The following is a 14607-nucleotide window of genomic DNA, read 5'->3' as shown; positions in this document are numbered from 1 at the left end:
TTCAGGGAAATAATTTTGGTGCCAACATGCATTAAAGGGCATTGTTGTTCCCTATCAGCTTCTGGCCGGGATCTTCCTGTTACTGTTTCAAGGAAGGATTTTAAGTATAATTATGTTCACAACCCGCTAAGGCCCTGTTTGTGCCCAAACAAAACAAGCCTTTCATTCTCGGTGCTCAAATTCAGTTCTGCTTCTACACCCTTTTCCCACCAGAGCTTTGTAAAACCATACGCGGTAGGGGAAAAGGGGGCTCTTCCAAAGGTTGAAATGTGCAGAACAGAAAAGGCCAGGGAAATGTGGCTTCAGTCCTTTATTTTTTTTTTTCACAAGAATGGGTGAGTTCCTCATAATGGTAAACAGATTTTTCAAGATCAATGTTTCCAACGGATTTAGAGCAAATTAAAGGCACTTTTTGATGCTCACACCATTTGGGCTACAGAAAGGCATCCCTAGAATTCACTCTGTTGGTTGTCTGACGGTTTGCAATGCTGAAGAGGTGAGTGTGTGGGTCGCCATGTGAAATAAGCCTCTGCCCTTGAGCACTTGAACACATGCACATCTTGGCTGTTCTCCAAAAAGGAAACCCTCCTAGTGGCACAGTTGCCCCCTTGGCTACAGGGAAGGGAAAGGTTTCAGAAATATACCTTCTCCAGATCAAAGCACCTTCAGGTCTGGGCTCTCAATTAAGTGATCAAAATTGCTCCACAGATAAAAACTACTATGTTTATATAAAAACACCCCTAAAACTGCTTACAGTAAAGAGTGTACTTGCAGTACACTTAGCAAAATAAATGGCATCTGTATGCAGAGGAAAAAGGAAAAGACTTTGCGTTCCCTTGGCTAGGTGGGTTGTTGAACTTTCCAGGCCAAAAAAACATACAGTTCAAAAAATATAGGAAGTTTCTCTGGCACCTTGTAGAGAGAGAAAAACAACCACCAAACACTGCAGGCTCAAGGTCAAAGCACTTTGTAATTGCATTTTGAATAGAGATTTTTTTAAAATATGCATGTTCTCGTCATATAAATAAGTGCCATTTGGACCGGTCTTTGCAAAAAGACAAACTTGTTCCAGCGAGCAATTCATGTAGCTACAAACAACAACCTCTTTACTGGCATACAGGAGCTTGAAAGTACTTACCCACACACCGGCCAACAGGTGTGAATCGGTAGCCCGGTTTGCAGTCACAACGGTAACTGCCAGGGGTGTTGATGCAATCCGCATTTTGCTGACATATGTGCCCATTTTGACATTCATCGATGTCTGTTGGCGACAGAAGAAGAAAATCAGCTTTCAAATGAATCAGGAGAAAAAGAAAGAATGCAGATTATTTTTAAAATTACCTTGGCGTGTCAATTAAATTTTGGTAGATGTTTTAGAGAATCTTTAGGTGTGTATGGTGGAAAGGGCAAGGACAGAGAGAAACCAAGATGTTGCAAGCAGATATACCACAGAGAAGGCAGAAAGCCAGCGTGGCCAAGGGTTTGGGCTGATCACACAGCAGCAAAACGAAATCCACTACTAGGCCACGTAGCAGGTAAAACAGACTGAGCAATGCTCATGCTGTGAGCATTAATTGGGTTTTGTTTTCAAAGTTGTTGTTTGTTTGTTTGTTTGTTTGTTTTGCAGCTAGCAAAGCATCCGCTTTTGAGGCTTCATACTGGGCCTGACACAGGGTTCCTAAGCACCGTCCTGAGAAAAACAAGGAAGGCCAGAAATCAAGAGAATGAGCCACAGCTCCACAATGTTGTTGTTGTTGTTTAGTCATTAAGTTGTGTCCGACTCTTCATGACCCCACGGACCAGAGCGTGCCAGGCCATCCTGTCTTCTACTGCCTCCCGGAGTTTGTCAAATTCACGTTGGTCGCTTCGATGACCCTGTCCATCCATCTCGTCCTCTGTCCTCCCCTTTTCCTCTTGCCTTCACCTTTCCCAACATCAGGGGCTTTTCCAGGGAGTAATATGCAGACCTTTGGTGGCAAGGTGATGTCTCTACTTTTTAAGATGCTGTCTAGGCTCCACCATGCATTTCAGTAATGTGCAAAGCTGCCCTCCATGGTGCTTTGGGCAAACACGTCTCTGTTTCAGTTGCCCGTCTGGAAACTCTCAGCTTCGCAGCTCTTTTGGTGCGGGAATTAATGAGCCATGAACCATTTTGCCCAGTAAAAACCACTTACACGAGGAGGGCATAGGGAGCCTCTTAGAGAATGACTGGAAATCCACAAATCCATCATTAATTAGTCCAGACGAGGAAAAGTGACATATGTCACTGGTCTTAATTAGGAAGCGTAACTTTTTGGAAGACATGCTCCCTGCCCTTTTCTTCCCCTCACAGCTCATTACTAGCTACTAATTAGCACTACTTTTATTTGACCTAGTTTCCTTTCCTGCTGACTGAGAGAGAGAGAGAGAGAGAGAGAGAGAGAGAGAGAGAGAGAGAGAGAGCACAGCCTAGGACCGAGCAGTACTTTTCCATCTGCCACGCTCGTCCACAGCAGCACCTCGGAGGAAAAAGTCCTTCTGAGTTTATTAGCACAGATGGAGGCACGCCCGATGGGAACAGCTGCACTCTCAGCCATGCAAGGGCCGGTCCAAGCAAACAAGGTTTGAAACCCTGCCTCTGGGAAGCCCTAGCCACTCCTCACACACAAGGGCCCCAAACCGAGCCGTGTGCCTCTGCCAAGGATGAAAAGCACAGCTCCAATGACAGGGTCTGAATGGAACGTTAATAGGAGGCTTTTCATGAAAAAGGCTTAGGTTCACTCGTGTTAAGAACCTTCAGATTATTTTTTTTTTTAGGACTGGAGGAAAGAGATGTGATTGACGCTCTTTCCCTGAGTGGTTCTTGTAGCAACCAACACTACTCCCCTGTACAACGCCTCCACCAAACAGAGGAATCCGCCACCATGACGTTCCCTTCTTTTGTCCCGGCTCTGCCTGGAATACTTATGGTGGCCATGAAATCTGAACGCATAGGAAGACAGCAAGACCATTTTCCTGAATTCTCCAGACATCTTTATCTGTGCCTTTCTTGATTCTGGAAGACGATCCATCACCATTGTTGACTTGCCTCCATAAAAATGAAGAAGGAGGTTGTCTCTAGGAGGGCATGCCTTAGGACAGGGGCTCCCAACCTTGGGTCCCCAGAGATTCTTGGACTAAAACTCCCAGCAGCGTCCACTGCTAGCTGTGCCGACCAAGATTCCTGGGAGTTGTAGTCCCAAGAACATCTGGGCGACCCAAGGCTGGGAACCACCACCTTAAGTTGACAATCTTTGGTTGTTGGTGGTTCCTTTTAGAGGCTAGGATCAACATGTGATTCCCTACTGAGCGTCACGGTAGGATTCCACTGTGAAAGCCTGCTAGACAGGCATGTAGAGGAGGAAGTCTTTCTCCCGTGTAATTCTCAAATTTTGAAAGTCATTCCCATCCGAGCTGCACTCAGTTTCCACTCTCGCTAGTTTTAGAAAAGGCGTGAAGACCTCTCCCTTCAAACTGGCTTTCGGAAACCGTCTCCCTTATGGATTATAATGGTCACTTGGACAGCTCTTCATTGCTTGAGTGATCATTTTCATCCATTTACTGTACTTTGGGGTTTACTTTTCAACTTGCTTTAACTTATTTTTAATCCTGTTTGCCCGTCGCTGAGCAGAATGTTTTCTGGGGGTCAGGATGATGCCGGGAAAGAACTGGAGAGCGAGGAGGCAGCAAGGTCGGATCCTGACCCACGCTGCCCTTGAATGCACCAGCCTGTGGCTTCCCTTTGCCCAAGCCTTTGCTCTGTTCAGTCCATGGGGGCTCGGCCTCCTCTCTCACCTTCACAGATCAGGAGCTTATCGTTGTAGAAAAACCCTGCTGGACATTCGCAACGGAAGCTGCCGACCAGATTGATGCAGACGCCGTTCTCGCAGACGCCTGGGATCTCGCGGCACTCGTCAATATCTGTGTGAACGACATACAAAGGCATGAAGTGAAAAGTGATCAGATCAAACAGAAAGCCATTAATTTTTTTTTTTTACAAAAAAGACCAATATTATGACTTTTTAAAACGATGCTCCTTAAGAATTTTTGTCCAGTTTTCCTTTCTGCACCATGGACTGCTCTGGTGTGCATGAATGATTAACAATTTATTTCTTGTGAATAAAAACAAGAAAGGCGGGAGGGACTTCCGGCTAAGAATACAGTCGGCGTCTTGTCATAAATTCCTCCCATTTCCCGCTCCCCTGGGTTTAAGATTTGGAAGCCTTAGCTATAAAACGTCAGCACACTTATATACTATGTGTGAAAAACATTCGGTCCAAATTCTTTCCTTGCCTCTCTCTGTCTCTCTCTCTCCTCCTTCAACTAAGCACAAACCAGAAAGGAGCCTCTCCTCAAAGCTAATAAATACCCAGAGCAATTGATGTGAAACGTCAGATAAAAATCTTTGCATTTAGCAAGAAGAAAAGGCTCCCGGTTGTTCCCTTTCCGAGCCATTCCTGGCTGGCAGCTCTCCCAGAAAGCTTCCCACCCATCAGTACCTAGAGCCCCACCAAGGGACGTTTAATCCCAACGGGAGCAGAGCTTCCCACAAACTCTCTCCCAGGCACTGCTTGCCCTGACGGACAAGCCGAGAGGGCCCCGGAAAGGCGTCCGGCCTGGCCCAGCTAAAACTGCACGAGGTGGAGGTGGCGTTTCCACTCGCATTGTTTAGTCTCCACTCCTTCCTGGGGAAAGGCATTTCATGAAATGAAAACAAACCCCTTTCCCATAAAATATAGCCTATGGAATTAATAATAATAATAATAATCGGGTACAATTTCAACTCACCAACAGGCAGCCCCGTGTAAATGTCGATGAAGAAACCAGGCCTTTGACTTCCACACAGGGTTGAAAATTCATCTGAACATAACGAAAAGGAAGGAAAGGTTATGAAGGCATAAAATCTTTTATTTCTACTTTTGACTTTTCCATCTGTTGAAGTCCCAAAGTCAGTTCCGACGGACTCCTCCTCCTCCATTCCATTCCAGTCATTTTTACTGTTTTCGTTATTAAGCTGTTGTGTGTTTTCATCTTCTGTAAGATAACAATGCTTCAAGCAAACCAACCCTTTGAAATTGACTCTTTGCCTAAGCTTTCTGGGGGCATCCCTGAAAAGACACGTCAAATCATCATCCCGAATTTATACACGACAGGAACAACAAACTGGATGCAAATCCTTTTATAGGAATGCACCCTTGTAGACGACAACCCTTTACGTTTTTTAGATGACTATTTAAAAGAAGAAGAAGCCATATCTGCATTCATAATCCCTTCCCTCTGCTTTGACCCTGGCTTGATGTAGCTTCGGGTGATTTTGCCGGCCCATTTCTGCTGGCGGCAATCAAAAGAGACTCCCGGACCAAGACCTGAAGCGGCCTTGATCCAAGTCCCTCCACACATGCTACTCTGCGCTGTGCTTGCGGGTCTGGCTGCTCCCGTCGGCCAAGGCACGAACCGGTGCTGGGGATGGGGCACTGCTCGCAGGGCCTGTTCCAGGCTCTCCCGATGTTGTACGAACAGCAACACATCTTCTTGGTCATGTTGAAGAGCAGCTCCCCGTCACAGGTCTGGTTTTCAGCGTAATAGTTCCTGTAGCACAGGCTCCTCCTCATATCTGCAAGACAAGGATTTGGGGACAGGCGGGGAAGAGACCGGAGTGTCTTAGTACCATAGACCTCAGGACCACTTCAGAGATTTCCAGGACAGAGAGAAGCAAGAGGAGGCAAACCCCATTCTACCCACTGGCTTTAATGCCTTTCCATCGGTTAAGTCCAAGGGGGCAACGCCTCCTTCCTCCTTCTCCTCCGCTCTGTTTCACTGGCAACTTTTTGCCAAACAAGACCGGGGAGAAACATCCTTATCTACGCCACCAGAGGTGAAATCTGAAAGCAACCACCTTTGGACAGATCCAGCACCCCGCCACCCATTTTGGAACTGAACATCTGGCCATGGAGTCTGGGATGTCCTTGTCTTTTCTCCACCATTCTATAATGCCCAGGCTAGCAAATGTCTGTGGGTTTATTTTAGTGGTCTCATAGAGACAGCACCCGCTCTTGTCTTCCATTGCTCTGTTTACAACAGTTCTACGAGGTGAATTCAATTGAGACCAGGAGCAGATTAAGAGAGAGCCCATTAGTAGAGCTGGCAGCTTTTTAATTAGGGATGGGGTTTTTTAGACTACAAATCCCATAAGCCTCCATTCCGGGAGTTATACCAGGTGGATGTGTAGTCCAAGATATCCAGAAATCCCATCCCTAACCTTAATGTCGCAAAGAGGTGACTGCAGCATTCTTCTCTTCCATGTTTCTGAAACCATGCTTTAAAGGAATAGCATGCTTACGTCCTAAAGACTATTCAGCAAGCAAAGCAAGCTACTCTAAAAAATCCCTGGAGGTGAGAGAACCCCTTATAGTTCAGGAATTCACTCTTCCAGCTGTGTGGAGTATCTAAAATTTCTGCTCCTCATGCTGGGGATGGATCCAATCGCCTCAAGTCAAGCAGGGAGCTTCATGGTCAAGACCAGATTTGACCACCCCATCCCTTCCTCATCCCACCCTCTCAAGGATGATGGCTTTTGCAACATGATAGCGGTTCTCTGTTCAGAGCAGCAATGAGAGGTTGAGGATGTCCCCCCCTTCGAATGCGACATCTCCCCATCAGAGAAAAGAGCGGCTCGACTTTGTGGTGGATCGTGCCCCAGGTAAAATCAGTGTGCATTGAAAAAAATCCTAGTTTTCTTGGGTCTGGTCTCCTTGGGTTGGAGTAAGAGATTGCGATAGCTGACCCATGGGGTAGAAGCTTCAGTGAACTCAAAATAACCATCGCAAGAGTAGGGCTGCTGTACAATTTGCAGGAGTTGGAATTAAGCTTGCCCGGGGGAGAACTTCTGAAGGACCGCATCCCATGATAACTAGTAGGGGTGGAGTGGCCTCCCCGTTTTTATTTTTTTATATTTAACTTTCAGTCCCATGATGTCTTGAAAGGGTCATGTCTTTGGAAATGAATACGTGCTGCTTCCCTGTTTCATTTGGGGCTGTAACTCGGGCGAAGCACCAACTTTTAGAAGGCAGCCAAATCCGCAGGTGAATTCTACTCGTGAATATTAGGAAAAGAGAGTGTAAAACAAACTTCCTCTTTCTTTTGGAGAAATATCACTCCTTCCTTTTTATACGGGGGGCTCAAGGCCGTGCGCCTCACCGTTGAGCGGGCGGGAAGTGGAAACAGCTTGCCCAGTTGCCAAAATGACTAGTTACTGCTCTGTTTTTTATGAGTTAAGCCATCTGTCTTAAGCTTTTTCTTCTCCTGTTTCCTTCCCCCAAAAAGGTTGGTCTGAATCCAGCATTCTTAGGTTACGAAGTTGACAGCTCTTGTAGAGTTACGTCACCTTCTAAGGAGAAACAGGTCTTGGAGGGCCATCCAAAATTTCACATATGTGCCACTTGGTTCTCTAAGTATGTGTCTCAGAACAAGCTCATCAAGAGCCACAGCACTTTGGCAGGCTAGACACGGGCGAACCTCAAGCCACCACGGGCTCTTATTTAAAATCTTACACAAGTCCCGATTTCACATACTTCTGGCGAAATGCTGGATGGTGATGTTGCACGTCTTTGGCTTTAGTTTGGCTTGAAGACGTCAAGAACCCATTTGGAACCTTCGACAGCAATTCAGCAGAAGCACAAGACTGAAGGACACGACACATGAAAGCGGAAGGGGAAACCAGGCAGAAACTCACCAGCCTGCAGGACCCGGAACAAAATGAGACTTACAAGGGCCTGATTGGCATGAAGACTGGCTTCTGCCTGGAGCTGCACACTCGTTTTGACTCTATAGAAAGAGAGGAGTTTGACTCTTTTCGAAAAGTCATAACTTGTTTCTCCTCCATGTCAGGCTATGGGTTATGCTCACTAGAGGCCCTTCAAAGGCACTTGAATTCAGCCTATTTTTCAGCTGAATGGCTGACCTGTCTTCTGACCCAAAGGAGGAACTGGGCACGTGGCATCCGCCCTTCAGCACGATCCTCTGATTTTTGAAACCTCGTGAGGCTGGGTTAAACAGGACAGCAACAGAAAAATCCAGATCCTTTCTGAAGGGAAGAGCAGGGCTGAGTTTGAACAGGAGGGTGTGCACACATCCCGCCCGCCCGCCAATAAATGCGTTTTCTGTATAATTGTTCTGTATTTAACTACAAAACTGCCATCACTGCATCCAACTGCACTTATATACAGCTCAGCGGTTTAGGCTTCTGGATGCAAAGCCAGGGGTTGGGAGTTTGATTCCCACCCTGGGCCTCTGTGACTCCATGATCAGTAGGGTTCCCCTTGCAATTCTGCGGTTCTAAGGTTATGACCTTGGTCTTCGATGCTACATTACCCCATGGTGCTTCCCCTCGCCCGTCTCTGGCTGCTGGCCTTGAAACCCCTGAACACGATGGAAGTTTTGTAGCTACCTTGAACGCCATGAGACCTGGCCTTGCTTTCTCCTGCTAAAAGCACAGCGGCCGGCTGCCAGCTTTTGCCAGAAAAAAAAACCCATTAGGAACGTCTGTTCATTGACCCACCGGCAGGAAGAGTCTGTCTTGCCAGAGAATGCAAACAGAACGTTCTTTTCAAAATGAAACTTTCCATTAATGTTGGGAAGGAAGCACTAAAATTAAACCGTGCTGTCTGATTAATCAGACATGTAGGAAGACATGTGACAAAACCGCTTATTTTCTAGAGGTGTGTGTTTTAATATTAACTCCTTGTGGGGTATTTCAGTTGCACCTGGTTTCTTTTTTATTGAACTCGTTGTGAGGTGCCTTAAGCTCCATTCTTGAGGGAACGGCAGGATTTAAATGAAATTAACAACCACTCAGTTGAGAAGCACAAAGAAATGGGGCGGTCTTGTTTGGGGGGAAACGGGCTTCGCTCGAGTTCATCTCGGTCACGCTGCCTGTGGCCAGCTCAGAATCTCCTCAGGGTACAAGTCAAGGTGTAAAACAGCAGCAGCAGCTGCCTCCTTAGTCTTTTTTTTTCTCCCTCGGACATTTCTGCCTCACCACACCGATATTTTCACTTGTGTCCAGGGTTGCCACCATTGAGCCTTTCCATTTGGTGTATCACGACTCCAGTTTGGATGCCGGCCAGAAGTTTTTAAAACACACAGACCAACTCACCCATGCAGTTGTTTCCACCGTTCACTTGCATGTAGTCCGGAGGGCAGATGCACGTGTAGTTCCCGATGGTGTTGTAGCAAGTGCCTGGCCCACAGAGGCCAGGGGTGATGCACTCGTCGATATCTGCAAGCAAAAGACCCATCTGGAGATTAATAGCAGAGAGAGAGAGAGACAGAGAGAGAGACAGAGAGAGAGAGAGAGAGAGAAGATGGAGAAAACCTGCATGACCACTACATTGCTAAATCCTGGATTTTTATGAGCTGATGGGGACTAGAGGGTGAGGAGAGAAAGCCACCTGTACATGGTCACCACTGCAGTGCTGAGTGGAGGTTTGATATTGGCAAGAGCAGAGAGATTCAGTTAGCCTTGAAAAAACTAAAGCTAGGCAGGTTATTGTACAGGATAATGGCCCCTCCCTCCCTCCCTTCTATCTTTTCTTTTCTTTTCTTTTCTTTTCTTTTCTTTTCTTCCTTCCTTCCTTCCGTCCGTCCGTCCGTCCGTCCGTCCGTCCTTCTATACTTTCCTTCCTTCCCCTTCCCTTCCTTTGCCTTCCTTCCTTCTAGTTAAATCTGCCCAAGTATCACCTGCAAAGGTGCTCAGTAAAGCCACATCAACGTTAGGGCTGCTATTTAAAGACAGAAGGTGTGGGCAAAATTGAACAGCTTCTGTGCATAAATCAACCAAGTTGAAATTACTGGGAATAATTAGTGCTTCTCTTAATCTTGTTTAATGTTTGCATAGTGAGACAATATTCTGCGCCTCACAGAGAACAAGGGTTGGTATACAATATCAAACCAAGAGGGTTTGCAGAGTCTATTAGATGGATAAGCCATGAGAGAATGAAGGAACAAAGAAAAAAGGAAGCACTTGGAAATTTAAAGGAATGCCATGGTGTTAATCCAAGGTGATGCTCACTGGAGAGTTCAAGGTTTCGGCCCCTGCTCCTTACACCATAAAAATACACCGGGAAGAGGGACAGTGGCTGCCGCCGCCGCCACCCTCACCAATCTCATGCTGGACACCACACTTGGATATCCAGCGAAGGATACGCCTTCATGGCGTATACGGGTGGCATTTCCGCAGTATGGAATTAAAAGCAAGCACCCCCCAATATTAAAATAAACCCCCGGCTTGCTTACCATCACAGACTCGAGTGTCTTCATTCAGATAATAGCCGGATGGACACTGGCATTGAAAGCTGCCAAAGGAATTGATGCATTGCCCACCTTGGCAAAGCCCAGGGAGTTCCTGACACTCGTCAATATCTATCCGCAAAAAGAAGTAACAAAAGTGTCTCATTAAGCAACGCAGCCACACTCAGCGTGTCCAGTACTGTTTGCTGCTGCATTACGACTGGTAAGGAAACCATGTGAAGAGAGAAGCACCTTCCAAAATGACTGTAATGGGATTTGGGCGGAATCCTTCTCCTCCTGGACACAGCAGCTTGTAGTCAGCTGGAAAAAAGAAAAGAAAAAACAGGTTTTAGGGGTCTGCCATAGTCAAAGGTTTTGATGGAAAAACATGGCATTTATTTTGTTTTTTTCCTTCCGCAACATCTCCCGCACCTCTGACACCCCCAACCTAGAGGCTCTTAGGAAGAAATCAAACAGAGATGTACTGGACTCTGCTCAAAAGTTCATTTGTGCCCAAAGCAATTTATTATTATTTTCAAATACATTCTTGCATCATCTGTTTCCTCAGCGCTATTGCAAAGCTGGCACATTTTTATACCAGAAAGAGCACCAACTCCCGGCCGTTTAGCACAGGACCCTGACCCCATGGGGGGGCCTATTAGGGATCAGGACTCCCCCACCAAGAGAGCAAGCCAACCGAGATGCCCAACCAGCCCCCTTGGCTCACTTACTTGAGTTCACGGCAGGACACTGTTCACACGGGATCCCCCACGCTTTGCCAAGGGAACAGCAGCAAGAGGCCTTGGAAACGCCGACGCCGATTTCGTTGCTGCAAGCCACGTCCCCGTTATCTCCTCGAGGTTTAATCTCCAAGTAACAGTAGCCAGAACGTGTATCTGGAGGGCAAAAAGAGCCAGAGGTTCCTGGTACCACGACAAGTTACCTTTGCAGTCTGTCTGTCTGTCTGTCTGTGTGTGTGTGTGTGTGTGTGTCTGTGTGTGTCTGTGTGTGTCCACTCAGACACACACACATGTGCGTGCATATATAGACACATATACACGTATATACCTCCCATATAAGCCATGCTACTGCTGTCAATGCTTTAGAAATTCCTCTTCTTATAACTCTGCATTTTTCACCTCCTGCTAGCATGTCTTCCTGATGTCTCATCGGAGCCATCCCATGTCCCAGGGATTGGGGCCCCGAGTTGTGGGACTTTGCAGTCACGTCAGCTTTCAGTCACACTGGTGACTCCACTCAGATTTGACTCGGGTTTTTTGTTTTTTAATGACTCAGACTCTACTCGGAACCCACCCACCCTTCCCTTTTTTTGGGGGGGCGGACTTCTTTTTCATAGGGACTCAGACTTGGGACTTGGGACCCAAAGCCTTTGCCGACGTGGCGGCCGCATTTAGCACCTAAATGGTGCGTCTTCAATTGCTACCTGCCATTCCTCTTTCCCACCTGGATCCTAACATACACAAAGCCACGCGCGAGGCATCGGGTGTCTTCCCTTTGCCAGGGCAGAAGCCTTGCGGTCAGCAAAAAGGGCTCAAGGCGTTTACCAACACATCCGACGCGGGTGGGGTTCAGTTCGAAATCCGGCGGGCACTCGCAGGTGTAGCTGCCTGGGATGTTGAGGCAGGTGCCGCTGATGCAGGTGGTCGGGTCCGCACATTCGTTGATATCTAGGTGGGAGAAAAGCCAACAGCACCCAGGGAGTGAGCCAAAAGCCACACACCGGCCCACCGGTTACGCAAACAGCAGCAGCTGCATGCCAGGCTCAGACACGCTGGCTCCAGAGGCCCTTTCCAAGGAAGTTCAGAAGAACCAAAGGCATTTTCCCCATGTCTGGAAGCATTTAAGCACCAACAGGCTTCAGGATCCCATTCAGTCTGAAGGTTATTTCACAAGTAAGATCCATACAGGCAATAGGAAAAAGTGGATAGCTTACATGCCTTAGTCCACATTTCTGTGCAAACGGAAACAGGCCTTTGCATTCTCATTTTAGGGTAAAGAGAAACAGTTTTCCATGTATCCATTCAAAAGTGGTTTGCAAAATGCCCTTCTGAAGGGCTGGAAAAGTCCATAAGAAGGGGATATGGAAATTCCCACCTCATGACTTATTTCGCTTTAATAGAAAAGATCACATGTTTGAACTTACTGAAAATGGATATCCTCAGTGAGAACGTACTCAAATCAGTGAACTGCTCAAAATTGGAATAACTTGAAAAGAAAACCCGACCACATGAGCAGGACATGCGGAGGTCCAAGCAGGGCCTAAAGGTGGGCTTTGGGTGAGCAAGGTCCAAGAACGAGGCCGAACCTCGTCCCTCCAACCGGCCAAACCACGGCGTTACCTGTGCAGTTGCCACCACTTCTGTCCAGTTCATATCCCGTCTCGCACTCGCATCGGAAAAGGCCAGGCAGGTTGTGGCAAGTCCCGTAGACGCAAATGTTGGGGAGAGTACACTCGTCAATGTCTATAAAAGAGGAGGAGGGGGAAGAGAGGGGAGGTGCCTGGATTACTTCCACAGGGAACAAGTGTGCAAAAGTGTTCAAAAAAGGGAGAGATGAAAATGGACGAGAAGCAAAACTCGGCAGCCACAACCGAACAGCATAAACAACGACAATCCAAGGAATCCTGGGGACCCACCCCTCTTTCATAGGGCAATGATTCGTATCTCTGGATCCACCTTCTCATCAGTGCACTTTCAGGACTGAATGAATGATAGTGGCCCACCTAAGGAGATGGGCATTAAATATATTTCCCAAAGGACAGGAGACGGGAGGGGAAGGCTAGCCATGTCCCTTGACCCTTTCGGTGCTCGTTTTGGGGGTGTTCTGGGTGTACATCCCAAACTCTTGGCTGGTTTCAGCCTATGCACTTTGTCGCCCCCCCCCCATTCTTAACCATTGAGAAACATGCCAGCTCTTATCTGTACAATGTCACCTTTCTGACTGCCTATTTCTGCCTTAGCTTGTTTCAGAGTCACAACACGAAACAACACTTCAGTTTAGATAGGATATTACATATATATTTGATTTCTCTCATGCTGCTCTTCATGAGAACACAGAACTGGTGTTTGCATAAAGTCTGCACAACTCTCTGTGGCTAACTGATGGGGTCTCTCTTGCTCTCAGCCACAGAGGTGAAAGAACCGCGAAGGGAAAAGTTAGCAGAAGCCAAGGAGAAAGCCGCCAGAAGTCACCTTGGATGGCCTGTCAGACAAGGAAAGACGAAACCCCAAGTTCCCAGAAGGGGCCTCCTCTGAAGATGTGTCCTTAACTTAATTTTTTTAAAAAAATCCTCAGGAGGTCTAAACCAATCGTAACAGAGAATTTCTTAACTGCGCTGAGTTGTCAAATCAAGCTGAGTTACACCCTAAGCATTTTACCTTCACAAGCTTTTCCATCTGGACTTGGCAAAAATCCCATGTCACATTCGCAGCGATAACCTCCAGGGGCGTTTAAGCACTGACCATTTTCGCAGAGGTTCAAGTTTTCTGAGCACTCATCGATGTCTGGAAACAAACAAACACAAGCTCCATTGATGTGGATGCACGTTCTCTCCTCCTCTTCTTTATAAAAAGAACCAGCTCACGTCCAAGGCCCACGCTTCTAAACCTGTGCCATATCTACATTTTAAGAGCATTTGTTGCAATTTTCCTCCCGCTTCCCTTTTTTTAATTTGGAATCTTGCATCCCACAGGCAGAAGGTGGATGACCGTACTGACGCCTGAAATCTTATCTTACCACTGATGACAGAACAGCAGCCTCGACTATGAGCGAAGGCAGAAGGGCCAGCTTAAATTCGGGGCACATACGTACAGGGCCAGGCGCCTCTATCATCTTCCTCCCGTTGTTCCCCACCCCTTTGCTCGAACCAAGCAGAAGTGCCCATGGGTTGTTCCAAGAGAAAGCTCACCTGTACATGCGAACCCGTCCCCGGCGTATCCTTCTTTACACAGGCACCGGTACGAACCCATGGTGTTCTTGCAGTCTGCGTGTGGGCTGCACATGTGTGTCCCGTTGGAGCATTCATCTAGGTCTAAAAGAGGTGGGGAAAAGGCCCAAGCTTTTATCACTCTGGGCATGCTCAAGCTAAAATCAGTCAAGGGGAAATAATGGCAGACAATTTGTGGGGCAAAATTTTGCTGAACACAAACACTGACAGTGGTCTGGCAACGGTAGCATAGATACGAAAGCTCTTATGAGAGTTTTTTTTTACTATGGCTTGGGTTCTCTGGCTGAAGATCCAGAGGTTGGGAGTTCGATTCCCCCACTGGGCCCCCTTGACAG

General features: G+C 47.2%; 1 protein-coding gene across 4 annotated transcripts in view; it reads right to left on the bottom strand.

The window, feature by feature from the left end:
* FBN1 (fibrillin 1) overlaps positions 1-14607 on the bottom strand; it is a 146038-nt gene that overhangs the window by 24637 nt on the left and 106794 nt on the right. For all 4 annotated transcript variants that reach the window (XR_013538980.1, XM_072982080.2, XM_072982083.2 and 1 more), the window contains 12 exons: positions 14234-14356; positions 13704-13829; positions 12666-12788; positions 11871-11993; positions 11037-11201; positions 10558-10626; positions 10312-10437; positions 9173-9295; positions 5474-5632; positions 4807-4878; positions 3814-3939; positions 1139-1261 (listed from right to left, as the gene is read on the bottom strand). Coding sequence is in view for 3 of the 4 variants with exons in the window: in XM_072982080.2 (XP_072838181.2) it covers positions 1139-1261; positions 3814-3939; positions 4807-4878; positions 5474-5632; positions 9173-9295; positions 10312-10437; positions 10558-10626; positions 11037-11201; positions 11871-11993; positions 12666-12788; positions 13704-13829; positions 14234-14356 (1458 nt within the window). In the remaining variant the exon portion in view is untranslated. The remainder of the gene's footprint in view (positions 1-1138; positions 1262-3813; positions 3940-4806; positions 4879-5473; positions 5633-9172; positions 9296-10311; positions 10438-10557; positions 10627-11036; positions 11202-11870; positions 11994-12665; positions 12789-13703; positions 13830-14233; positions 14357-14607) is intronic.

Source organism: Pogona vitticeps, chromosome 12 (genome assembly GCF_051106095.1).
Source record: "Pogona vitticeps strain Pit_001003342236 chromosome 12, PviZW2.1, whole genome shotgun sequence".
Taxonomy (NCBI): domain Eukaryota; kingdom Metazoa; phylum Chordata; class Lepidosauria; order Squamata; family Agamidae; genus Pogona; species Pogona vitticeps.
This window is presented reverse-complemented; position numbering and strand designations above follow the sequence as displayed.